The following is a 26,201-nucleotide window of genomic DNA, read 5'->3' as shown; positions in this document are numbered from 1 at the left end:
ATGGCCGAGACAAACCATACATGGATGTTAGTATTGCTAAGAACAACGGGGCTTTCGTACCGGGCTGTCAAAATCGATCCGACGACAGAACGCGCTCGAGTGACGACGCGTCGACCACGTCCAATGGACCAGGCGAGCTCGGCGCCGGCTTTCGAGATACAGACGAGGTGATATCGGAGGGCGACACACCATGACCCGACTGGTGTCGAGTTCGAAATCTAGGAAGCCTCGTCTTGTTTCAAGATCCCAGCAGTTTCTCGCTCCTATCTCCATCGCCGCTGATCGCTCAGCCCGACAAGATACTCCTACCCAACGCGCCAATCTCGGTAAGTGCTCCAGGCACATCGAGGTCGGATCTTGGCAAGACACATGCGCAAGGCGCCTCACCCAAGAATCCGACCCCGACCCCGACCCCGACCCCGACTCAGACCCAGACCCAGACCCAGACCCGACTGCTTCGCGCGAGAAGCCCCGAGTCCGGCGACCTCAACGCCGACGGTGTGGCGTACCTGGACCTTCCTGATCATACCATTGCCTCCTCGGGCTCGCTACCGTTCGGCAGCGATGGGAAACTCTGGTGCAAAGATTGCGCATCTCGACCAAAGCCAGCTGCGTCGAGCGGTAAAGACGGGCGGGGCAAAGGGAGTGGCGTGAAAGAATCGAGCGATTCGGGCGACTTTCCAGACATCTATCAGCTTCTCGGTACCTCCCCCCTGCTCCGAGCCCTCGAGGTCAATCTGGAAAATGTGGAAGAGGCGGCGGATCGTGCCGCACAGAAACACACCGAACCCGCGATGAAAGCAAACATCCTCTTTCGGCCGAAATTCTACCCGTCAGCGAGGAGGACTCAGATGCCATAGCATCGCCGTCAAGACGTGTGCACGGTCAGTTTGCCCGCGAGCGACAATACCAGCAGGAGACGGTGCCCATCACTGGCACTCGACCTTCCCCAAAGAAAGCGTCAAGCTCTTTGGAAAGGTCTGATGCAAGATCGGAAGCTTCCGACGCCGTTCATCAGACTCGATCGCTCACAGATGGCGGGGATGAACCGTTCATTCCCGAGCCCCGCGACAAGTTTTTGATGGCGCCTCCTGACAATAGTTCAATCGCTCTCTTGGAGATCCCCACGACTAGCACAACAGGATCGGGTACGCACATAGCGCCGACACCCGTGCCTCGGGCCCTGGCAGACGTTGCTTCACCCTCACAATGCCAAACATGTCCTGCAAATGCGGCTTCCAGAGCGCACGCCGTGGCGACAAGCGGCAGCTCGCAGACCACCGAGGCGACCCCCGGGGGTTCGTCCGCCGAGCGTCCCCGTAAACCTCCTTCCCAGTCGAGTCGAGTGCCGGCTCTTCTGTATCAGCTGAGCTCGCAACCGTCGGCCTTGACCAGATGGAGTGAGTTGATGGACAAGCTCATTGAGCAAAACGGTGCAAAGTTCATGAAAGCGATGAGCGAACGCTGGCCGAAGGAAAAAAGAAGCGAGATCAAGGCGGAAAAGAAGCGATTGTTACGACAACAGAAGGCCATCAGGGATCTCGCTGCGACGGCGGATGAGTACAGGGCGCTTTGTAGGGATCGTGAAGAGCTTGCCCAAACCATTACCCAGGCCTACGTCCAAGGCCTTGACACAGATGGGGACGAGGTTCGACTCGACGACCTCACTGATGAAATCCATGCGGTGGAACAGGGCCTTGTCGAAACAATCGATGGTAGTGGGCTGGACGTAGCTGGCTTCCTTGAGACCTTTCGGAAACCAACCTCCGGCACCCCTCCTGCACCATCGGTCGTGATGGGCGGTCAGCACATGCTTCAGAACTGCGTCACCGTGTCCGCATCTGTGGCGTCGAAGGATGCCATACCGGCAAGAGAGACGGGTGCACCATGCCGGCCAGAGCCGGCAACGACGCCCTCGGCGGTGAACTCCATGCTTGTGGATGCAGGAGGGCTGGATGCTGATGATGACGGCTTCTCCGATCTGGATGAACCTCAGCCCCAGCCGGCGCCCAGAGCTGCCAGCAACCTGGTACCAGATAGTCAGGCAAGGCCTCAGGCGATACATCACCTCCCCGACGACGTTGAATTCGGCGAATTTAACGACGACGAGGAGATGCTTGCTTTTGCACAAGATTACGAGGCTCGTCAGACCCATGCTCCCGTCTCGCAAGACTTTGGAGAAGCCTCCTCGGGGTCGGAGACATTTACCAACGGCGGAGCTGTTGCAGAGTCTCGAGCCACGTCAAGGAAGCCACTGCCTTCGGTGACGCCAGGATCAATCCCCGCTGACCTGATGAAACACCCATGGTCACCTGAAGTCCGAAGGATGCTCAAAGACCGGTTCGGAATGGAAGAGTTCCGTCATAATCAGCTTGAGGCGATCAATGCCACATTGGGGGGTAAAGATGCCTTCGTGCTGATGCCAACGGGTGGCGGCAAGTCCCTGTGCTATCAATTACCGGCTATTGTCAAGACTGGCAAGACTCAGGGTGTCACCGTAGTGGTGTCGCCGCTGCTCAGCTTGATGCAGGATCAGGTCGACCACATGAAAAGACTGGGCATTCAGGCTGTCGCGTTCCATGGCGAGTGCTCTGCCGAATACAGGAGGCAAGTGATGGCTGCGTTCGAGGAGGGAAGCCCGGAGAATTATGTTGAGCTCCTGTATGTTACGCCCGAGATGGTGAGCAAGAGCACTGCTTTCAACAGTGGGATGCAAACTCTGCATGGCAGAGGCAAGCTTGCGCGCATCGTCATTGATGAGGCCCACTGCATCAGTCAATGGGGCCACGATTTCCGACCAGACTACAAGGCGCTGGGCCAGGTCCGCCAGAGATACCCTGGCGTGCCGGTCATGGCTCTCACAGCGACGGCAACACAGAATGTCATCGCCGACATTAGGCACAATCTCGGGATGGACAGGTGCCAAACGTTTTCGCAGAGCTTCAATCGCCCAAACCTGTATTACGAAGTTCGCCCAAAGACGACAAACGATAAGACGATAGACAGCATTGCCTCGCTGATCAGACTGCAATACCGGAATCAGAGCGGGATTGTTTACACCATCTCTCGGAAGAATGCAGAAAAGGTTGCGGAGAGCTTGACGAAACAGGGGATAATGGCCAGGCATTACCATGCTCACGTGGACCCTCGGGAAAAGGTGGAGGTGCAGGATGGCTGGCAAAGGGGTCAAGTCAAGGTTGTCGTTGCTACTGTTGCGTTCGGTATGGGCATAGACAAGCCGGATGTGAGATTCGTCATGCATCATGGACTTCCAAAGAGCTTGGAAGGATACTACCAGGAGACTGGTCGCGCAGGTCGAGACGGCAACCCGTCGGACTGCATTCTCTTCTACGGCAAGGGGGATATAAGGGTTCTGAAGAAGCTGATCGCCGACGGCGAAGGGAGCAAGGAACAGAAGGAGCGGCAGATGTCTATGCTGAACCGTGTCACAGCGTTCTGCGACAACAGGTCTGATTGCCGGCGCGCTGAGATTCTTCGGTATTTCGGCGAGGAATTCATCGCGGGACAGTGTCGCAAGACGTGCGACAACTGCAAGGCGGGCTTGATCTTTGAGCAGCAGGACTTCTCCGAGCACGCGCTTGCTGCCATCCGCGTCGTCCAGGCACAGGGCCGGATTACAGCGGTGCAATGCGCCGACATCCTGATGGGGAAGAAGTACCCGCCCCATGCGGCTCATCTCTCGGACAACTGGTATGGCATGGCAAAGAGCCTTAAGAAGCATGAGCTCATCCGAGTTATCGACAAACTGTCCGCCGAGAAGGTATTCGATGAGAACAACCACGTTGGGAATCACGGCATGGCAATCCAGTACCTGAAACTCGGAGCGACACCGCCTGTTTCTCTCAGGACAGCGGAAGCTGATGTTGTCGATTCAAGTATCGGAAGACGGGGCGACTGACAGCAGGCTAGTCAAATGGCCGAGGATGTCCGACGGGAGCGGTGAAGGTAACGTGCAATGTTCGGGGAGTAAGAAACGGGCCGGCAAGAACTGGACGGGTGGAGTGGCAAAGCGGAAGTGTACCGACTCCGGCCGCAAGGCTGGCAGCTCTTCGACGGCAGCCATGACGATCAGCAGCGTGACAAACGGGAAGATGCAGCGAAAGAGCGGCATCAAGGTGATGCCATTGTAGGGAAAGAGCCCGAGACTTTACGCTGAAGCTCAGGCTTGGCCAAGGGTACTCGCTTATTTGGGGGGCCCTTCCGTCCGGCGATGACCCTCTGGAAGAGTCACTGATTAGGAAAAGGGGCTCTTGGTTAGGAAAGCGGAGGTAGTTGCCAATTTACCCAATTTAGTATCGCCTAGATGTCGTTTCATGAAGAGGGCATGCGTGAGAACTGTGACCGATGCGACTGCCTTGTGTTTGTATAGAGACGCAAGGATGATGTCGACCGCTGTTGACCTGCTGATCGCCATTCCTCCTTTGACGCCATGGATTTGCTTTGACTAGCCACACTGATCTCTCCAGCAGTCGGGTAAATGATGCATGCCGCGTAACAACCGGTTCCCAATCCTGAGCCACCGCCGAGTCAGGTTGGCTCGAATATTACAGAAAGTCCCCAAAGCACTATGAAATCAGACCAGGTTGAAATAGTAGTAAGTAGCATCCACCAACGACCGAACCCGTGCTTGCCCTGCTGCAGCAAGGCTGAATTGACTGAAGTGTGCGGCCTCGATGTTCATCAACCCAGACAATGCAGGATCATCAACGATAGGATGTCCAGTTTACTCCCAAACTACCGTGGATCGCGAGAGTCGCATGTCAGTGCTTCTTCTCTTCCAGGGCCGGCAATAGCTAGTTCGAAGTCGGCCAACATATGAAACGACATAGGAAGGAAGACCACGAGCGAGACATGCTTCCACATGCCGCCCACGGGCGAAAGTCTAGAGTTTGTGCCTTGGGAAGTAAAACTTCCGCTGCTAACAAGCCCTTGGCTGGAGACAAGTCAAAGGCCATCCGTTTCCAGAAATAATTTACATAATATTACGCGGGCGCTGACTGGACTGGCTTTGCCGCATAGCTTGGTGACGTTTGCTGGCTATCACTAATCACAAACACATCTGTCTCCATCTACCCGCTACCTAGGTGGCCGAAGATGATGACTTATACTTCACCTCGAATGTACTCCTTTTCAGTCCGGTTCACTATCTTTCCAATCACCAGGACCGCCAATTCTTCCAGATTCCTAGCCGCATATCCTTTTCTAAATTCGACGTTCTCCCAACAGACTTCCCTTCGGCTGCCATCCTGCAGGCAGTATCTGCTACTGTTTACAAAATATATGTAAACATGTCTGCTGGGATCGCCTTGGGGCGGTGGCTGACTTGTGCCCTTCAAAACACCCACTTTGTAGAGTTCGTTGTTTAGTTGCAACCGACGCTTACGCTGCTGAGTGATTCTCTTGATCCGTGAGTCAGCTCGTTGCTGTTTTTTCTGTTTTTCCTGTTTCTGCATCCCGTTGGTCTGCACAGCCACTGTCCTGACTGTGATGGCCTTAGATTGCTTCGCCTATTGTGAGTCATCCTCTTCAACACTTTGCAGCGGTTATGGATATACCTGGGCTGAAGCCTAGAAGCTATCGAGTCCAAATAAACAATCGATTCAGGTGGTGGCACAAAGCGGGGTTTTCTTACATGATCTCAACCCCCCATAACAGGATGCGTATCAAGGCGACACAAACCTCCAAGCCGGCCACAACAGGTAAGATTACGTTATTCGAGAGTTGCTGGTGTCTATAGAGGCTAGTCGACAAGCGTAGATAGAGAGGTTAGAGAAAGAGAAAAGCGGGAAATCGGAGGCCAGCTCGCTGACATCGTTGACGAGGTGGGGTGCCGCGGATGAGCATTGATCCGAGAGGCTTCGGCTTTGCGCTGGGCCCCGCCATTCAGTATTCGGTCCTATCCCATGAGTGCCCACAAGACTGCAACCAGGTCACGACGGGGGGTTGAGGCCAATCAAAACTCCCAGTGGCGACGATACTTCGTTACTCTCTATTATCCGCCTGAGAACGAAGTATCGCGATGTTAAGGCCTTAGCAGTCATGCGACCAGGAGAAGCAGCTGATGGCTAATGACATAACACTGGGGCAAGATACGGTTTGCAGTCTTGTGGGCACTCATGGGATAGCACAGAATGCGAGGCTAAGTCAGATTCGATGAAAGAGACTAACGTAAGTACGAATCGATTGATATTTGAAGTATTGCAACGCTAGCAGTTTAAGGAAATGTTCTGTCGTTCTCCCCCCTGGTTCGATTACTCTACACCCGACCTGCTGCCCAACTCTCTCCTGTTAACATTTTCCCTTGGCACCCGCTGTTAGCATTCTGCTAGGGCGAAAATATTTGCAGGCCAAAATGGCAGCAAGCGCAGTTGTAGAGCTAACGGGACTCTAACAGATGCCAAAAGAGAGGGATTCAGAGAGTTGACCTTTCTCTGTGACGCCTGTTCCCAACGACACTAAGCTTCGCGAGCTCTTGGCATCGCCTTTAGGCGCTCTTTCCTATGTAGTATTTCCGGCTTCTTTGAGCCTCGACTTTCCGGCTTTGCGAGCCTTAGACACTCTCGGCCCCGTGCCCTCGACTTCCCGTACGACCGACCTCGGCAGCCCCGGCTGCCCATACAACACCAGCAGCCGCCAGCTACTCGACCACTTGGGCCCTCTCAGGCCCTCAACATACAGGGCCTCAATCACTCCTTGTCTTCCGTAGCTTCATGCTGCGTGACCGACCTCTGCAGTTATGCACTGCCCAGAGATTTTCTTCCTTCTGCAGCTACGGCTGCTGCCTGGAGTACAACCGGGCTGGACATTTCTGTCTCACCGCCTCGAGATAGCACAGACACAAACCGCTAGGTCGAAGTCGTGAGCCCTGCCCTGGGATAAGGGTTCTCTGATTGACATTCCCACTCGATACCCTTGGAACTTGCCACAGTTTCGTTCGAAGTAGGCTTGGTCGGATTCCTCATCATACATCTCACAATTACTACCGTTCTTGCTGGGCTTATTACTCCGCATACCTGACTCTTTGATGCGCTCACAGGTATTCCCTTCCTTCAAGACAAGCGTGATAGCAACCCTAGACCAAAACGACCCAGAATCATTCTTGAGGCGTCAAAATATACATGCATACATCCCTGATGCGTCGAGAAAGTTGTGTCTGGAAATCACTGGGCGGTTTTGTAGAGCAGCGTGCCACCGAACGTAAAGTTCAAGATCGACGACATCGACAAGGAGTGGACTTGGGGTTTTTGGGTGGGTTGGCTGACGAAATGACAAATTGATTGGCAGCTCCTGATTTGACTAGGAATCTCATGCCGAGTAGCTACGCTGACCTGCAGGACGTCGATATATTCTCGTAGTCAGACGGCAACACGCTTACCAAAGACCATGCTCTTCGAAATTGAGTGTATTCACTACCTACACAATCCGCTTCGTCCGTACTTCTTCCAACAGAATGTTATCCTCAACCGTTAGGAGCAGTCGCTCAAGTTGCCCTGCGTAATGTCGCCACCCTGGATGCGTTCCATGAACGTGGGCTGCTCGAATATCTCGTGGACTCGCTTGACGGCCTTGGGTACTTTGTCCTCCGAGCTTGACAGAGACACGGCGCTCAAGTCGTAATTTTCTTCACATAAACCATTCAGACAATCTCCTTTCTAGTGTTTCAAGTCCCAGTCCTAGAGTAAGGCCAGTCATCGTTGGTGAGCCGGGGGAGAAGGCGAACTGACCAGATCCCAAGTTAGGTCACGCTACCGCATATTGACACGCTTGCATTCGTCAACAGTCTTTTCGACTTTTCTTCGACATTTTACGGCGGCTCAGGCATAATCATCTTGTAGCAACTTGTTCGACTGACAAATATTGAGGGCGCCCGGGTCCGAGTCGGAAGGAATGACGTTAACGACTTGACTAAACTCCCGTTGAGAGAATCTCGTCCATATACGGTCGACTGACGTCTGCGATGACTCGTTCTTGTCTCTTCTACTTTTCCCTCTGTGCGAAGAGATGCTCTTAGTACCCCTCCCTCCCCCACCCCCCGGCACGTCAGAAGTGTGAGGGCTCATTGCGTTGGTGTCGGCCCTCATGTAGGAATGTTTGGTTGCTAGTCCGTTGGTGGGCGATGCCTTGGCGAAGTAACAGTAAGCTGCGTTAGATATAGTATGCCAAAAAGACATTGAGGATGAGTTGCTCTGGGTAGGGCATTCGAGGTTATTAAAAAGGAGCGATGCAGGCATGAATAGGTCGCTCGCATGGTCTAGACTACACTGGGACAAATAAGACGCAGTCTTGTTTCGGTCCTTTGGCACAACTCAGAATGGTGTCTCATCCATCGCCTTTGGATGGGGACCTGTAGTCTAGCTATTTTGCGCGCGACGTTGCCTCCTTGCGTGCTTTGAATAGGTCATCAAGTATATCTATGTTGGTGCCTCAATCTACGGATGCTTTGCGACTGCATCTTGACCATATCAAATATTTTATAGCGAGCTAAGCGATGGACTTTAAGATCATCGCAAGGGTGTGATGAGACTAGGGCTTTGAGGCGAGCTAGGCATAGATGTATGAATGTATTATTGTTGTTGGTAAGTTCGGCAGTCTCGGAAGAAAAGATCGAATTCCAAAGGGGAAAAGAAACCTTGTCATGGCCAGGTGGAGAATTGACGGTCGGCAGCAGGCTCGCCTCGAGTCGGCGGGGCATTTTCCGAGGACATTGGGACGACGCAGATGGTAGTCGGAGAGCATCATATTCACAGGCCACAGTTGGTTGGACGCGCCAATTACAGCCTATTATCAATCGAGTCGTCTGTCTATTAGTGATGAAGTTGACTAATGTACGTGTGTAGGATAAAAAGACAGAAAAGCAACAAGTTAGTTATAACAAGTTGCTCTGCTCTTCGTCAGACGTCTCAATATTGACCCGACTTGTCGCAAGTTCATTCCACAACGCCTTGCCCTCGGTCGTGCTGACCGTTCTTGGCCACCACTTGTCGGCAACTTGGTCGCCACCTGCGTATCACGCACCCACTCTCAGTTTGAGCCATCCTTCCTTCATTCCGCAGGTGGGGTGGTTTGTTAGGGGCTGATCTGTTGAAGGTTATACGGCAGATCTTGGACTCTGATACTATTTAGTCCGCTTCAGTAGAGGCACGTAATTGCCATTTTGAGTCCCGGCCAAATCCGAATGCCCCATCCGGAGCGAGGAACAACCCCTATAAAGCGACTAGGCTCAGATCTGAAAAGCATGTCATGGGAGCTTACACAAGCCCGAGTCTCGTTGGATTTCAGTCAATTCCGAGTTTGGGAAAACCGTATTACCTGACACAAGTGTCATAGGGAACGACCGGGTGCCAACGGTTCTAGGTCCTTGTTGTAACGAACCTGTTCCGCTTTGCCGTTCAATCATAATGATAGAGACACCAACGGGACTCTTCGAGCTGCTACCGAACGAGACTATCCTGCACCTCGCTGGTCTCTTGCCAATCGCAGACGTTGTATCCCTGAAGCGCGCAACACATGACCTTTTACCGGTTCTGGCTGAACGCATCGATCCGTCTCGATACCTCCAAAGCACGGGCCCTTTTGCCGACAGCACCGAGTTATTGGAGGTAATGGCAAGACACGGTGCAGTGCTTTCCGGATCTAGAGCTCTGGAATACTTTGTTCCGGGGTCTTCCACAAACGATTCCGATTGGGATTTCTATGTGCCCCCTATACTGCCATCGATCATAGCAGTCAAGAATGCCCTGGAGAAGTCGGGTGTGACATTTGAATCCAGCCTTGAGTCGGCCGCCCGAAAGTTGAGAGAGAGAAGTCAGAAGTGGTTTTGAACCAGAACCAGATCGTTTCTATCGCCTACGAGGCATTCTTTAACAAAAGTTCATGGTCGATGGAGCAGCGGATAGTGATCAATAGCGTCCGCTACATGTACCCAGCGTTAAGGGATATGACAATACACGTTCGCGAGAATGGCTCGGTCGGCTGGATGGAGGATCTCATTCCCATCTTCATACGGGAGGGCGGCCGTGTAACTTTCCTGCCGCCGCACGAAGAGATCACCCATGTATATCCCGAGAACGTCGCGTCAAAGGTTCTCTCTGGCACGGCCCATCGGAACGGAAGTGCGGTGTCCGTCCAGTTAGTGGTCGGAACAATCGATCATCGAATGACCTCCATCACCGATGGCTTATCGCAGACGGTGTTTGGGAGCATTTTGTCTTTCTACGGAAGCCACGTGCAGTGCATGCTGAGCAAGCATATAGCCATACATCTGTATTACCGTCTTGCATCAGGGAAGCGCGCATTTCGTTGGCAAGTTCCTGAAGCTGTCCATCGAAAGGCGGAAGATGCCGTGGAAAAATACGTCACTCGCGGATTTTGGTTTATAACAGCGTCTGACAACGGGGAGGAATGGACTTTTCGCTCTGCCCAAGACAGTGACTCGTTCTTGATCGAGTTTGATGCCTGTGAGCACTATGTGCCTACTTTGTCACAAATCAAGGATTTGCGATGGTGCCATATGGGCGAGATGATCCAGATGTCTCCACACCCGAGAATGACGGATTCGCGACATGAGTTGCTCCGTTTTGGCATCGTCAGTAGGTAGAGATACTTTGCCGAGGCGACCCCCAATATCGACCATAAGGTACAAGCCACGCGCTAGGGTATTGCAGAGTAACTTAGTTACAACCACCACAAGATAATCTCTTTTGATGAAAAGCGCGGAAAGTTTACCTAGAACGCGGCAGAATGGCCAACCATGTGACCGTATTTTGAAAGCCTCGAGACTTCTGATCATTGTATAGACGTGTTTTGATAACAATAAGGGAAAATGAGGCTGCAAAAACTGTCCCTGCATGGCCGTTTTCAAAGACCAACCGGGCGAACCGACCGGCCAGGCCTAGGGTTGGCCCCGATAGCGATCTTTAATGACAAAGGTAGCACGGTAAATACGGTTTACGACGGCTTAATACGGGGTGGAAAATAATCCTTAGAATCACTAAACATCGATGGTACAAGCAGCTGGATCAGGGGCTGGTTATTTTTCTTCTGGCGATTTGCGAAATGAGAGCTTTCTCTCACCATGAGGCTATCATAGGCATACTAAGTCTGGATGAGATACTTGACTCCTAGATCTATTACCAAATAATCCAAGATCTCTAGTATAAGTAATAATCATCCACAAGGTATGATTACAACCCCTTTGGCACGAAACGTCCTACCCTGCCTTGGGCCGCTAATGTTGAAATGCTTCCATCCATCTGCTTCAGTACTTTCCAGTTCGATGCCTAAGAAACGATGTAATACTGCTATGGCTTCATCCACTCGGCTAGTTTTTCGATCATGGCATTTGTCCCAATATGCAGCGATTCGGCGTTTTTTTTCACTCGCGCCATCATGTCCGATATTTCATCGAATTGGCTGTCAAGCTTCTGGGTGGTTTGATCTTCGCTGCCCCCCTCCCATTCCATATCATACGCCAGTTGTTGAACGGAGAACAAACGAAAACCAAGATCCTCCATGAGGGCTATGGTTTCTGCTATCGTGTCTCTTCGCTCAAGTAGCACCGATTCCGATACGAGACGAGTTGCGGCTTTGTTTCGTGAGCATGTAATCAACATAAAGTCGTTTACCGATCGAGCATTTTCCCAATCGTTGCTAAGCGAGCTGAGCGACTCTTGCAGAGTCCTAAGTCGGCCTTGAACGCTAAGCAGGCGTGGCGCGGATGGCTCAGAGGAATCAGCAAGTGTTGACATGTCGAGCAATGGCAGATTCGCAAGGATTTACTGTGCAGACCTGACCACTTGCCAATGGCAGCTCTGTGGGTTCTTTTATTCTCCAGGCGGGCCACTATTTAGGATTTTATCATACTTTAGACGTGGAATAGGCGGGAATTGGACAATATAAGCAGAGAATCCGAGATCGCAAGGCCGCTATTTGGCCGTAAAAATCGGTATTTCTGAGCCGTCCGATCTCCCTTCCGAATAATATTCGGCGCGCTTATCTCTAGATAGTCTGTTTGGAATGAGGCTTGTACAGTAGAGTATCTGGGAATGAAACAACACATAGCCACACTATCAGCGTGAAGTTCGGGTCCGACATACCTATGTGGACCACAACAAGGGCCAACTCCATTCCAGCCCTGAAGACCTGCCGAACAAAAGATTAATGATAATCGGTCACCACAGAGATCAAACGAAGCTTGAGGCGTACGCATCCAGACCCGGAGGGATTCCATCTACCCATCGTGCAACGAATTGTATAATATTGTATTAGATGGTGCCTTTTGTTCCCACGTGCTTCATGGTAGGATTTGAGTGGTGTAGTTGTCACTTCTTTACCAACTATGGACAGTACTACAGTTATAATCGATCCCATAAAAGCCAGGCGTTGGATGAAGATACTCTCAAGAGCAACTTAGAAAGCCCTCTCCCCAGACTCTTTGCTGTTTTCCCTCTATTTAGACAATTGCATGGGAAAGTGTGGGAAATGAGAGCACTCGGACTTCTTTCAGAGCTTACTTTGTCATGACCCAATCTTGGCTGCTTTGCGTCGTTTCTGCGCGGCATAAACCGGGAGAAACACCCAAAGACAGATGGCAGCACGTAACGTCTTACGAATCACTTTGTGCCAACTGAAGGTGTCTTGTTCGTTACGTGCACGGCGCCGCTCTATGCTATTGTCTCAGCACCGAATTGCCATGTTATATCGGAATTCAAAAACCTTCCGACGGGTTGTCGACTAACCTTTGACCGCATAATAGCAGAATGTGATTAACAGCAGACTAAAGATGACTGCGGCGATAATAATTCCAACCCGTGCTGCATTAGACAAAGAGCCTTTAGATGGCCTATATTTGCTGCTATTTGTAGCACCATGCGCTGAATGCCCTTTAGATTTCATCATGGTCGATCGGCAAGGAAGATGGGGTTAGGGGTTCGTAAACTCAAAAACCGTATTGTCTAGCTGTCATCGCGTTGGGAAGTTGTTGATCTATATATTTTTCTTGGGAGACACATCAGGCTCTTGATTTTACGACGGCCTTAGTACGCCAATGTTCTCCGCAGACGGTTTCGTCCTAATCTTGGAGAAACTATTTTGGCCCCCCGGCACCTTTTCCGTTCCGTTTCTCGTATTTACGGCGCAAAGGGGAAGAAAGAAGGGAAGAATGAAAGAAGACAAAAGAGCTGAGTATTCTGCTTCCGTAGTTGAAGTTCTTGCCAAGATCGAATTTGGGGATGACTCTTTATTTTCTATCTAATGAGGGTCTAAATGTTAGTCTTTTATAGTTAAAGTCTGTTGCCAGAACTGAGACTTCTGTGTGTTTGATCCTTCGGATAGTCTCTATCCGGCTCGGATAGGCCCTATCGGTGTCACACTATTGAATGAGCGACCTGATCTTGACAGCGACCGTGACACCTGTCATATTACCCAGCAACCAGCTTTGTCAATGTACTCATCTTCTTCATCAGCCTTCGACTCTTTGCGTGCTCGGTATTCTATGTGCTTCTCTAATTATTGCCTCCTGTCAGAGCCCTTCGTGGCAATGTTCCTGTGCCGCTAGTTCGACCGCTGACGATGTTGACCATGGCTGGCATCAGCCGCCTGATGTTCATTTCAGCATATTGAACCTCCAAGTATGAGCTCCCGTACAGCGCCCGCGGATCTTGCTTGATGAATGGCGAAGGATCGTAAAACGTATCGATCCTCCGCCATCTTTTTTTTTTTTTTTTTTTTTCATTCTTTTTTTCCCTTGTGAAGGATAGCTGGGCAAATCCAGCTATCGTGACCTCGGCCTTTTAAGGCTTCCTGACGGTTACAGGAGGCAGCTTTGAGTGGATAGACGACATGGTCTTCCCATCATTCTGAGCTGGACTATTAGGTGTGACATTGATGAAATCTGCCCAGTCAAAGTGTGATGCTGGAGTGGCAGGGACGAGATTGCCGCTGCCGAGTGGGCTGACTGACGGAACCGGGTCTGGATTATTTGTTTCCTGTAAGGCAGTAGACGGGAACCTTGGCATGAGTGACGGTCGCAGATTAGTGGCGTGGAAAAGTCGGGCAGTTGATAAGTCGTCGTCCCTTTCAGGAACGGTCGGGCTAAATGGGGGATTACCGATATATTGGACCACTGAGGCGATACGTCCGCGATAGGTTTGGTCGACGATCGATGGCTGAGAACGCGCTTCACTATCTTCACTATGCTTCCGTGACTGGTCGTTGAAGGTTGTCACAGTAGTGGGGGATGGGCAGGGTCGTTTGCTGGGATTACATGGGCTATCTTCGACAAACGATGGGCAAAGAGCGCGCTTCCGCGCATTGGCGTGCCCATTGGCCTGCGAGCACGGGTCCGCCTCGTGCGGCGGGCTTGGGAGGGCAGAAGGGTGCGGAAGCTGGGCAGTGAACGCAGCAGAGCGGGAAAGGAGGTCGTATTCGGTCAAATGTCTTTGCCGTATCTCGCCCCTGTATGCCAGCTCTATAGCGCCGAAGGAAAGGTCTTCGCATCCATGGTCGGTTTTAAACTGGGCAAGGGCGAGACGATTCTGCAGCCGGCGAGCAATCTTCCCGTAGAGACAAAGACGAGTCAGCACGATCTCTTTGGGGCCATCACCAGATCCAGACCAAGTCAGTGGGGGTGGGGTGGGCCGAGTTGCGCTGTCGGACTTACCTTGGCTAACTCGGCGCGTCTGAGAACGCTATCGACAACGTCCTCAGGCTTCTTCTGTTGCGGTAACATAGTTGCATGTTCGCCCTGCCTTATCACACGCCTCTTGTTTCACGGCGTCGCCGAAACTTGGATTGCGTGGATAATGATCGTGACGTGTCTCAAAGCGGTGATGAGCCAACAACTCAGGCTGTGTTGTGGCGGCACTCAGGTGACCAGGCCGTACGCGGACCAGTAGCGCTTGGGGTTTCTCCCTGAGTTAGAATTTGGCCGCGGCGTGTTGTAAAACTGTGCAGAGTTGCTGGATGCACTCGATAAAATTGAGACGATTGCTGCTATCATCATCGGCATAAGAGTTTGTGATTCTATCTAAGATTTTTTGAACTCTTACCTAGGACGTCGAGACTTGGTCCTAAAGTTAGGGGGCGGCGGCGCAACTTTCCCCCTGCAAAAACTTTTTTCCTTTTTTTTTTTTGGGAGTAGTTTTATTGGGGTTGCCTCACGTGATGACCACACTACAGAATAGACTTCCCGACTCGGAGGGGTTCCTGAGGGATTTCTTCTCTCCTGTAACGGCCTTACGGGGAGTCAATTGCTCGCCTCGGCAGGTATCTCGTCATCTCACGCAGTCAAGACTCGACTTTCACCCTCCCGCCTTCCCTCTGTATATAGCACTACTACAATATACAGGCACTTGCCTCCCTACAGGGGAGCGCGTACGGGCCCTCTCTGACGCTACGGTCTAACACGTTTACGTATAAGACCGCAGCGACAGGTGACCTGTTGCGGCCAAACTATACACACTCTGCCCCTCTTGACTGCGTGAGGTCGCCAATGGATTTTTTTTTTTTTTAATTAGCTCCATCAAGTTCGGCCTAACCAGTAGAGGCGTCGGAGGATGATCCACAAGACCCATTTCTTTGCCGTCACTTCTCAGACAATGAATGGCCTTCCTCTGTGCTAGTGTCAGCTGATGCTGCTTCCTCTTCGTGCATATCAAGGCAGAACAGTCTGAAATATTTGGTACCGAAAAAAGAGATTTGGTACCCAGCAAACCCAACCACTGTGGTTGTCTCATTCGGCCTCTCACCAAGACTGAGGATTAATATAGCAGTTAGACAGTTGCACCTGCATCGTGTTTTACGAGCGCCAGGTTCATGAGTGCCTTAGGACCAATGCCCTGTCGGATAGCATTCGTCAGGCAGTCCGAGTAAAGCCAGAACCTAGGATCTTCTGGTTAATTCACTGGCTCGCAGTTTTGCAATCGATCAATTGTAACTTTAGAACTCGGATGGCGCGTCATCCATACAGTATGTTGCACCTTCGTCATCTAATTCCTCCCATGGCTCGATAACATCTGCCCAACACCACCGCCGCGTATCTATTCACTTAAAACAATCCCGTACTCCGTTGATTACATTTGGCCGTGCTCATGATCGATAGCAAACTATGTCTTGGTCATCGTCTTCGCCTTGGTTGTATTCAGGTGAAAATGGCGGATATAGTCTTCAGTCTCCCTCTGGGGATGAGCTGGGCCAGGCTAATTTGGTTTTGACACAGACATGGTAGGATATTCGTAACCGGCCTTTGAGTAGTTGGCTAAGTAGTCGGAAGAGTTAGAAATCTGCAAACTTCATTAGAAACATAGATCTTGAACTATCTCGGAGGAGGTTTGGACCGGCGTAGGTAACTTACGTGTGGCTTTGGCTGGTCGCAGGGGCTGAGCATATTAAAATCCATAGGAGGCATGTAGCCATAAATCATGTCAGTGGCCAGCTCGTCATCGCTGGAGGGCTCCCACTTGGTTGCGGCGCTAGCGTGCATCGCCGAGGTAAGCATCATAGGGACGGTGGAAGTTAGGGGGCAGCTGTGATAGGCACCAGCGGTGGCCATTATCGAATAGGACTGAGCGGAGCCGAATGGAGCCAGGAAGACCTCGTCGGAAGTAGAATAAGTCGAGTAAGTGAACTGAGGGGGGCTGTCGGAGCGGGCTCGAGGGCCATAGATCCCGGGGAAAAAACCGTCAGTTGGCTCCATTGAGGGAATGAACTGGCCTTGAGAGACGACAGGCTTGGCGGCGGTAGAAGGTTGAGGCGTTCCGGATTTGGAGGATCGTTTCGAGTTCTGCTCAAGATCCACGCGACGCTGCTTGAGCTTCTTCCCTACAGGAGGTCATGGGCGTCAGCTTTTGTTGAGAATCAGATTTGTAGAAGTCATCGGGAGTCTAGCCGGGTGGAAGCCAGGTTCTTGGGGTCGCCAAGCGGAGTAACATACGGTAGCTGCGCTGAGCAATGCGGTTCTGTATCCGTCGGCGCTCGGCAAGGTCAGAAATCTTGATCCAGTCCTCATCGGGTTTGGCAAAAGCGCTGAAAGCACTTCTGGCACGCGAGAATTGTCTTGGAAGAGAAGGTGCTGCCACGTGTGAGTAAGCGGGTTGTGGCATGAAGGTAGACATTTTGGGCAAGGTGGACGTTGGTTGATAGTGGGAGTTGAAGTAGAGAGGCGTCGCGGGATTCGATATCGCTCTTGTCAGCGACGAAGCTCTAGATAGCCCAGGCACGGTTGGGACGATAAGTCGAACCTCTGCTCGCCCCCTTCTGTCGGTCTGGCTCTGATATGGACGCAATTGACAGGCAAGAATGGATGGATGTGGTGGAAGGACGAATTGTTCGAGGAGAGGCGGTGGTATTTTAAGAGTTTGAAAGCGTAAAAGCAAACCAAGGCTATGAAGACCTGAGCTGGTAATTGAATCGGTAATAGATGGAGAGCGGACGGTAGGTGAGGAGCAGACACTGTAGATTAAATATTCCCAACGTTAGGCGTAGGAAAGGCCAGCACGGGAGTGACGAGGGGTGAACCACCAGGCCGCGGGAGGATTGAGGGCGTATCCAGCGCTTGGTGATGGCCTATGGTCCATGTCTCAAGCCATCTTTCCTCGCCATGTGCGGTCTGCCTTGCACCCCACGCCCGTCTCTTCCCGCATTCTGATGAAGGCTTCCACCGCCACTCTCTCTGACTGGGCGCCGGGCGCCTAAAGTTGAACGTTCTCACCCACTCTCCATTTTGTGCTCTCCATATGCCCTTTTACGCCGTGGGGGATCCGTACGCGGAGCAAGAGGATCAGGGAGGTGTATTCGCGACCACGTCATTGTGTGTAATTTACGACTGAGCCTACTCCTTCAATTCAGCCCTGCAACAGGGCAGCCATCTGCTTCATGGATACGAGCGCTGTCTCTTGGTGCCTGCTGTATTGTTGCTGAAAATTCCCCAGTATTCCGCTGTCATTCCGTCGAACTGTCAAAGGCGAGGCCTCCCATGCTCCACAAGACTGGAAAATGAGTTCGAGCTATAGTAATCGTTGAGCCGGAAAGACCACGGTCAAGTGTGCCAAGGATTTGACCAAAATGCCCTAGTAACCACTCATGCCTGATGGAACCTCTACATGACTGTTCAAGCAGGGAGCACGGTGGGAAGAGATGGAAAGAACGGCTTGTGAACTCGAGCAACGAGAGCCTCATAGCGTGACTCGCTGGGCAGTGAAAGCCTGTCCTTACGCACCCTCGCAAACACCTGGAGCCAGCTCTCTAAGATCTGCGTCATTCAGCATACTTGCCGTTGTGCCTCGCCGCATAGAGGTGTGAAATCCCTCTGACAACTTGAATGGGTGCTCACATTGGTTTCGGCTTGAACCTGGCAACGAATTGACTTACAACTACACACAGCGAAAACAAAACTAATATTCAGAGGGACGATAACTGTATCTAATTTGACTGGAACTTGACGTAAAATATTGTCCTGAATGCTCCCCATACCGGTATGAGCTGCTACGCCATTTCTGTCTTATACTGAACGTGCTGTTTGCCATGTATTAAGGAGGAGTGGGGTATCTAACATAGTCTCGGCCTTCCACGTGGCCCTCTTGGGGCGGACTATTGACGTCGCTTGCATACTTGTTGGTGTGCTCGATATGAGGCATGGTAGGATTCATCGCTCGGCAGGTGATGGCAGCTTGCTCAGCTACGAACTTGACAAGCTTCTGTGACGCCCAGGAAAAGTGGATAGTCGAGTACTTGAGGACTAGAGTGGGTGGAGGGTTATGGAGGTGGTCCGACAGCTTTAGATAATCGGGTTGATCCCGTTCTCCGTCACTGACTTCGGCCCGACCAAGGATAGTTCGTGCAAGGGCGAGGGAGGTTTGGGCCATAATGGAAGGCTTCGTTGAAACGAAATCGCGGTGGTAGAGGGCGATCTCGCGTAGGTAGGCGGCCATGTGCTCAACCTCTTGGTCCTCTCCTTCTTCCTCCACCAATTGTTGTGAGAAAGAGTCGGCAGTCGGGTGCCCAATGACCCACTCAAGGGTATCGAGCACATGCCACTCCATCCGGATAAACATGCTGACGTTGTACAGTTCGCAGCACATGGTATTGAGCTCGTGGATTTTGGGGACGTGGCGCTTCTTATCGCTGTACTTGGCGGAAATGAGGAGTGCGGTGCATCCGACCAGCTGGTAAAGCTCCTTATACACCTGTCGCTTCGAGCAGTACCGGTCAAGGAGATTGACTGCGAGAAAGAGCGTCTCGGGAAGGAGATTGAAGGCAGCATGGGCCTCGACGAGGAAGTCGATGAGGTACGGCCTCATGAACCATTGGATATGGGGCTGCGTGTCAATGAGAGAAGTATTGGGCAGAGTTTCATTCTAGTATTGATCAGTAAAAGTCATGATGGAAATGCGCTTGATGCTCGGACATGCCTCCATATACTCTCTATGCTGGATGATGTCCTCTAGATATTCGTCGCGTATCAGCCATGAAAGCTTCCCGGCAATGATGTCTTGCCGTTGGTGACCATTCGAGCTGAAAACTTCCTCAGCAGTAAGACTTTGATGCTGGTTGGCCATATTGAATTCGATGAAGAGGGTGTTGTCGTGATGGCCCGCTATCTCGGGTAAAAGGCAGCGATGTAAAGGAGGTAAAGTATGGACCTGGCCGAGTATAGAGAAGGCAAAGATTGCCCTTGGCCTCAGGTGATTAAATAGACGATCAAGGTATCCTGTTATGTCTTTGGCCGCCGAAGCAGGATTTTCCACTCCTGGTAGCTGCCCGAACGTGGACTCGACGCCCTCGTCAGAGGTTTACGTTGTCCCCCCACAGCGCCTTGCAGAGTGGACACCGTGTGTATGTGTGTGTTTTGGGGGTGAAATCCGGATGGACAAGTCAGATACGCTACTTGATAGCAGTAACGGGAAGCGTGCCAAGCCAAGGGAGGCGGGCGGTGGAGCCCTCTCGATGCCCGATTTCATTTTCAATGTCCGGGCTTTCATGGCACGTAAGCTTCTTTTGCGCCTTAAGCAAATCCTTGGAGACACTGTCGTTGAAGGAGGAGAAAGGGTGGGCTGCACCTTGTTCCCGTGATAGCTGCTGTGCGTTCTGGTGACTCGTAAACACTCGTCAAACCCTCGTCCATAGTATGCATGCTTTATTTGGTGGCCAAGACACTTCCCTCATCGAAGGGCCGACCTTACCGTTTAGTAGAAAGCGTTTCCTAGCAGGACGGTAGGGGATGCCCAGGAGAGAGGGGGTGGTTGAACTACACCGCGTTCTGCGTTTAAATCGGATCCGCCTCAGGCAAGACTTCGGGTGGAAGCTCCCTTTTGGGGAAAAACGAGAGAGGTCGTGTGCCGTACAAGAGCGAGAGGAGAGCAGTGATTGTGCGGTATGATATGCGAACGAACTCTTTAATTTCTCGATTGCTATGCCCAGAACTCACTAATACTGTGGGTATGAGCTCACCCCAGTATCCGCTCGAACTGCGCTACCGGGTTCATCTAGGAACGGTCGGGTCCTGTGGACGTATCTCGGGGGCCACGTCATCCCGTGAGCCTCCAGGAACGTGTACGCCTCGTGCTTGGGTTTGTACCTTCTACATCGGTCTGGGGCAGGTCTCAGGAAGGTGTGGTACTCGGTACTCGGGATTATGCCTCGTCTTGGCGCCACCCTGTCTCATCCGAAAGCTCAAGCAGGATAAGGGCTATGTTATAAATAGTGTCTCCTGGTGCAGTCTCTGAAACCCCAAGTCTTTCCTCGCATATCACTCTGTTGCCACTTTTTGTGCCTCAATCAAGGAGAAAGAAATAATCGACATTTTTTCCGGCTTACAGCCCCATCGAGAATGGGTACTAAACGGAAACACGAGGGCCAGCACATGCATAGCTCGACAAGAGTTGAACAAAAGTATATGTGAGCATCTTGGATTTACGAAGAAGCCATCTCAGTAACCCCTGAGCTTCTGTTCCCGCAGCCACGGGCGCTAACCTCACGCCAGAGAGAACTTGATCAGCTTGGAATTTCATTTCTTGCCTCCCGAAGACATCCAAAAAGCGCTAGACACAAACAAATACGACCTCAGGAGATCTTACCTCGAGCTGAGCGACATGGTCAACTATTGGGACGTCGACGATCCGCCATGGGCTGTGAAGTGCACTGCCGCGAACACCAGCAGGGAAACTGAAACCTGCCTGATGGATATAAGGCTCAACGATGCCATCAGGAGAGAGATGAACATTACGCTTCAAGCTCTTAGAGAGGAGCGAAGGGAGCGGCTGCGGAGTAGAATTGCTGACCTGGCAACTACGGGGTCTAAGCAGCGCACCAGTCCCGGCCCCCGGAGTGACGAAAACTCGGCCGAGTGTGAATGCTGCTTCGGGAGCTTTCCCCGATCTGGCATGACACGCTGCAATGCCGAGAAAAGCCACGTAAGTGATGCTGAGTGCTATTCTTGATTCTATTTGGCGTGCTGGTTGACTTTACCAAGTGGTTTTGCGTGCAGTGTGCTTGTCGCAATGCCGAAGCTGTCGTCGGGAGAGCGCAGCATGAGATTCGTTGCATGTCCATCGAACCCTGCGGTGCTGGATTCTCACAACAGCAGCGGAAGTAGTTCATTGACGATACTCTTCAGAAGGCACTAGACCGGATTGAGGCCAAAGAAGTCAAGGAACTCCTTGCCAGGGATGGTGTTGAGCCTCTAAGTCAGTGTCCATTTTGCGGCTTCGCTGCCATCTACCCCCTATTGAGTCGAGTGTGAACTTCTATTGCCAGGATCCTGCATGCGAAATCATCAGCTGCCGTATATGCCACGACAAAAGCCATGAACCATGGGGTTGTGCTGGTGTTGTCCGAGGCCCAGGCTGGCGATCAATTCAATCTAGGACATCGATTGAGTTGAAGCATGGATGGCACGGTCAATTCTATGGCACTTGCGCGCTCGCACGGTTCACTTGTTGATCTTTTGTCCACCAGATGTGTGATTGAATTGAATTGATCGCCAGCCTGCCGAGGCCAGAAAAGCGCAACCGATGCGCAGAGGGTGGAGGAGGCCAAGTCAATGGCCCTCATCCGGAAATGCAACAAATGTGTGAACCATCCCTCTTTTTGGCATATCTATAACTAAAGAATGACGGACACAGGTCAAACCCCCTTTGTCAAGTCGGACGGGTGCAACAGGATGAAATGCCCCCTCAAAAGTTGCGGCAACATGCAATGTTATGTATGTTCCACAACCTGCGATTACAACCACTTTGGTATCACTGGCAAGTGTCCTCTATTTGACAACACCGAGGAACGCCACCAGATGGAAGTTGAGTCGGCAGAGCAAAACATGAAGAGGGAGATAATGCGGGAGGATCAGAACAGGACTCGTGGCAACCTGCACGCTATGTGCCGGTCGCATTTCTAGGTCAAGAACACAAAACAAAGCCTCGCTCTTGCCTCTCTTTCCAAAAGACCCACTCTACTCTATTGGCCGTGGCTCAACCAATGACAGATTGATGATTGCCATGGTCGAGGCGCCCAAAAGCAACCCTGATTGGTGAGTTGAACGGTCCGTGTTCGTGTATGAACCGAGTGAATTGGTTCTTGGGCAGTTGGGAGGCTTAGGTGTTGCATCTAGCTTTAGTTGCCGGGGTCGTGCTCGCAGGGGACGTTAATGCTTAAAAATGGAGAAAGTAAAGTTTCGGTAGGATGAAGAGGAGACTTGGAGCGAACTTTTTTCACTCAATGCATAATACATGCGCCGAAGCAGAGAAGGCAATGTCTAGGTAGTCGCCCCGTTCTATTGGCGCCCCAGGGAGGACTGAATAGGTGCCACAGATGACGGTATCCAGCCCGTGCTAGATCCTCACAGATACTGTCTGTATCTTGTCAATCTCAGGTTCGCCCGGATGCCAGGCATTTGGGGAGAACGTTGGAAAAGACGCCACGGACTGACTTTTGGCAGTTGCAGATGGTCCTCTACGTCGAGTTAACCATCGCGGATAAGAAGGGAAGGGCCGTCCCGTTTATGAGAGAGCTGTGGGGATGAAAGAGCCACGATGAACGTGGTGGATAGCTTGACTGAGAAGCCCTATTTCGGCACGGAAAATGAAGAAATCGCCAAATAAACTCCCGGGCTACAAGACCAAAGGCTAGCTTACAACATACTATCCGGGAGATTGAAAACGTGATACTTGACTGAAATGATGGTGATCTGGTGACACTTGACGGCTACGGCCGTGAGACCGTCGAGGCAATGCAGAACCAATTCATCTGCATATCCCTCATCTCCCTCAGGATCCACAACGGCATTCTCAGATCTTCAAATGAGACAAGATTTCTGCAGAAGCTGGACATGATCTTCTTCTTGAGATTCAAGGGTACGCGGAAATGACTCAGATGAAGAGATTGCGACGGAAGCTATTTGGGGCGCCTGTGGCTGGGGCGTAGCACTCCGGTTGAAACCAACCCGTGATTTTCCCTTCACCTGTAAGAGGGCATCTTGATCCCAAAATCAAGACGGTCGCCTGCCAGAGTGCGATATCGCATAACGATAGCCTCTTACGGTTATTTCCATGATACGAAAAATCTAACTATGTTACCTAGTTTAGTGCTATCATATCAATACCTCAAAACTTGCGTAGAAGGATCATCGTGAGACATGGCGATCGAGAGAAAACCAACCTTCCCCTGAGCCTCACCCTATGGTTTCCCCAAGAAAACATCCATACACGTTGTCTTGATAAGATATTACTAATGGCAAGGGTAAGTCGTCATGGGAACATATATAGCTTATGGGACACTTGGCTTCGAACGAGTGTCCCGTCTCAATCAATCGGTTCATCATTACTCCTTTTAAGCCAGGTCTTATCTGTACACTATATGAACATGACGTTACGACCGAATCGCTCTTCGTTCCATACAATATGTTACTCATGCCCTCATATCCTCGACGAAATTCTATCGCAATTGTCGGCCTCCGAAGCCGCGTATGTTCTTGCTCTCGTCAACCTGCCCGAAAAAGAAGACTCCAAAGCATCGGAAAAGTATATCAAGCCCATCAGAGACATCCCTGGGCATGAACAATGGATCAACATGATGGCTTCGAAGGGCCATGCCGTTTTCCTTGTTGGCTCTGATGTACCACGTCTGATGACGAGGCTTAGGAGCCCTTTACGCTACTGGAAGAGCTTTGGGGGTGAGAGCTTTGAAGACGAGAAGCCTTTGCGGATTTGGCTGGCCGTCAGGGTTTCTCGTGAAGTTCATCGAGGGAGACAACAAAGGCTTATGAGCTCTGGATATGCCACGTACTTGGTGTTGAGGGATGGAACCACGACCTACGGTGCGGGGATCAAAAAGCTCCGCGAGACGGACATGGTTTTGACAGACAGCAATGTCATTCCGCCACCGGGCGGTACAAAAATCGATGAGCGAGGACTCTGGTCACCTCAGTGGAAGCGCAGCAGCCTAAATGGGAGCCACATCGAGATTGTCTGGGCGCACTTTCCTCAACTCTGTGGCGAAAAACACGACGTCACTCCCCGGGTCGATTTATGCCCTCTGCAAGATGATGCTAGACATCTAGGCGATGTTATGGGGGGACGGCACTGTTCAGTCGGTGGCAACAATGCTTGCAGCAAGGTCACACCAGGAGGACAACCTGAGTTGTTCGGCTGTAGGAAGGACAAAGTCCGAGCCACCATGCCCTACGTGTGCTTGAACACTGGAGAGCAATCCATGTCTGAGGCAATCGATGACGGAGAGCTGCAGTCGGACGAATACACATTTATCATCCGTTTCCGATGCATGGATGACGCTTCTGGCCCTCAAATCCGTTCAGAAATACATGGAATTCCCTGGCCTTCTGACTGACGAGTCGAGGCCGGGAATGGCTGGACTATTACTGCGATGGATAATGCAGGAGGCCCTAGGGAGGTACCGGTGTTATAGAAACTTTGAATAGAAGAAGGGTGATTGGAAGCTAGGTTAGAACTGTTAGAACTGTTAATCCTATATAGCTATATACTAAATCACACGTTCCATACGACAACGCCAAGTCGCCTTTGGGGTAATTGATTTGCTCAACGAGCCCACCGAATTGGTGCAGCACCTTTGTAGTGAGCAGATGCTTTTGTTCACATTCTGGTCGCAAGAATTTTCCATGATCTCGCCGGCGTTGAATTCATTTGACTTGGTTCGGTCATCATGTCAAGGACTACTGTCCTCTCAAGTATTTGCAGACTCAACACTTCGAGAAGAGCGTGCAGGGTTTTGACTGAATCTTCTTCCCCAACCCTCATTCATATCAATAGAGGCCAAAGGAAACAATTCATATTTCTTGGCGGTAAAGAATTATATGCAATGAACAGAAAAAAGCGAAACTTGAATTGCGAGAGAAGGCCAAGACTGGCCTATGTTACATGAGGTTGCCAACGATTGCGCACTCGCCCAGAGTTGATATATTGAAAAGGTGGTTGTATACCTTCCTACCTTCCCATTACCCCATCATCACACGCCACGATTTCGTCTGGAACAATGAACAACGAACTTTGAACGGCAAAAGTATCAACGCGAGAGTGGAATTGGGCTGGTAGGACGCTACGGCTTGGAGATATTGGGATCATCCCTTAAGCTGGCAAGGGGCTCCGGTCCGTACTTCGCCCCAGTGTTATCGGGGTAACTGGGTTATGCGGTAAGAACGCTCTCACCTGTTAAAACACTATGCCATGAGTACTTACCCCGAGGCAGGATGTAGCGATAATCGAGGTATCTCTTAGACCAATAAATATGATTGGTCTGAACCCCCCGGAGTGACTTAGCTAGAGCTCCTTGCCTGCTTAAGGGATAGCAAGACGGCCTAAATTGAGTGGGCCGTGCGTAGTTACAACATTAGGATAAGCAGGCGGTTTTCAAAATCGGTCCGTTCAGCACTCTCCTGGCTTTTAGAAGCTCAAATCCTCTGGAGACGGTGCTCTTGACCGCTCGAAGTAAGTGGGTTTTGGTTTCCACCAATACCGGAATCGACAATGGCGAGCTACAAGTTCAGTCTCGATTGAACACAAGGCTACATTGTCTGCTTCGGTTGTAGACGCTGAAGGTGTGGGGCATAAGCGAGATTCAACGGGCCCGTACGTATCCGAGCGTTGCGGATCAATTCCTCCTCTCAGATCCGATTGGCTGAGTTCAGACCCAATTTGTGATTCTTCTTTTGTTGATAA

General features: G+C 51.3%; 7 protein-coding genes across 7 annotated transcripts; 3 read left to right on the top strand and 4 right to left on the bottom strand.

Moving 5' to 3' along the window:
- Positions 1 to 190: 190 nt before the first annotated feature.
- On the top strand, positions 191 to 3,919 carry MRS44_018725 (uncharacterized protein; the record flags this gene model as incomplete). The annotated part of the gene is made up of 3 exons (XM_065615235.1): positions 191 to 326; positions 379 to 621; positions 696 to 3,919. 3 exons carry the CDS (start codon positions 191 to 193, stop codon positions 3,917 to 3,919), a joined length of 3,603 nt encoding a protein of 1,200 aa, XP_065471307.1.
- A 5,500-nt stretch (positions 3,920 to 9,419) lies between these two features.
- MRS44_018724 (uncharacterized protein) lies at positions 9,420 to 10,618 on the top strand (the record flags this gene model as incomplete). The annotated part of the gene is made up of 2 exons (XM_065615234.1): positions 9,420 to 9,825; positions 9,948 to 10,618. The coding sequence occupies 2 exons, from the start codon at positions 9,420 to 9,422 to the stop codon at positions 10,616 to 10,618; spliced, it is 1,077 nt and encodes a 358-aa protein (XP_065471306.1).
- A 703-nt stretch (positions 10,619 to 11,321) lies between these two features.
- MRS44_018723 (uncharacterized protein) lies at positions 11,322 to 11,768 on the bottom strand (the record flags this gene model as incomplete). Its single annotated transcript, XM_065615233.1, has 1 exon — positions 11,322 to 11,768. One exon carries the CDS (start codon positions 11,766 to 11,768, stop codon positions 11,322 to 11,324), a length of 447 nt encoding a protein of 148 aa, XP_065471305.1.
- A 2,043-nt stretch (positions 11,769 to 13,811) lies between these two features.
- MRS44_018722 (uncharacterized protein) lies at positions 13,812 to 14,749 on the bottom strand (the record flags this gene model as incomplete). The annotated part of the gene is made up of 2 exons (XM_065615232.1): positions 13,812 to 14,555; positions 14,681 to 14,749. 2 exons carry the CDS (start codon positions 14,747 to 14,749, stop codon positions 13,812 to 13,814), a joined length of 813 nt encoding a protein of 270 aa, XP_065471304.1.
- A 1,468-nt stretch (positions 14,750 to 16,217) lies between these two features.
- Positions 16,218 to 17,132, bottom strand: MRS44_018721 (uncharacterized protein; the record flags this gene model as incomplete). Its single annotated transcript, XM_065615231.1, has 3 exons — positions 16,218 to 16,301; positions 16,373 to 16,839; positions 16,952 to 17,132. The coding sequence occupies 3 exons, from the start codon at positions 17,130 to 17,132 to the stop codon at positions 16,218 to 16,220; spliced, it is 732 nt and encodes a 243-aa protein (XP_065471303.1).
- Positions 17,133 to 18,545: 1,413 nt separating this feature from the next.
- Positions 18,546 to 19,574, bottom strand: MRS44_018720 (uncharacterized protein; the record flags this gene model as incomplete). The annotated part of the gene is made up of 2 exons (XM_065615230.1): positions 18,546 to 19,373; positions 19,539 to 19,574. 2 exons carry the CDS (start codon positions 19,572 to 19,574, stop codon positions 18,546 to 18,548), a joined length of 864 nt encoding a protein of 287 aa, XP_065471302.1.
- A 4,297-nt stretch (positions 19,575 to 23,871) lies between these two features.
- Positions 23,872 to 24,855, top strand: MRS44_018719 (uncharacterized protein; the record flags this gene model as incomplete). Its single annotated transcript, XM_046281743.2, has 1 exon — positions 23,872 to 24,855. One exon carries the CDS (start codon positions 23,872 to 23,874, stop codon positions 24,853 to 24,855), a length of 984 nt encoding a protein of 327 aa, XP_046124507.2.
- Between the last annotated feature and the right edge of the window lie 1,346 nt (positions 24,856 to 26,201).

Source organism: Fusarium solani (assembly GCF_023522795.1).
Source record: "Fusarium solani strain SB1 chromosome Unknown bctg00000017, whole genome shotgun sequence".
Taxonomy (NCBI): domain Eukaryota; kingdom Fungi; phylum Ascomycota; class Sordariomycetes; order Hypocreales; family Nectriaceae; genus Fusarium; species Fusarium solani.
This window is presented reverse-complemented; position numbering and strand designations above follow the sequence as displayed.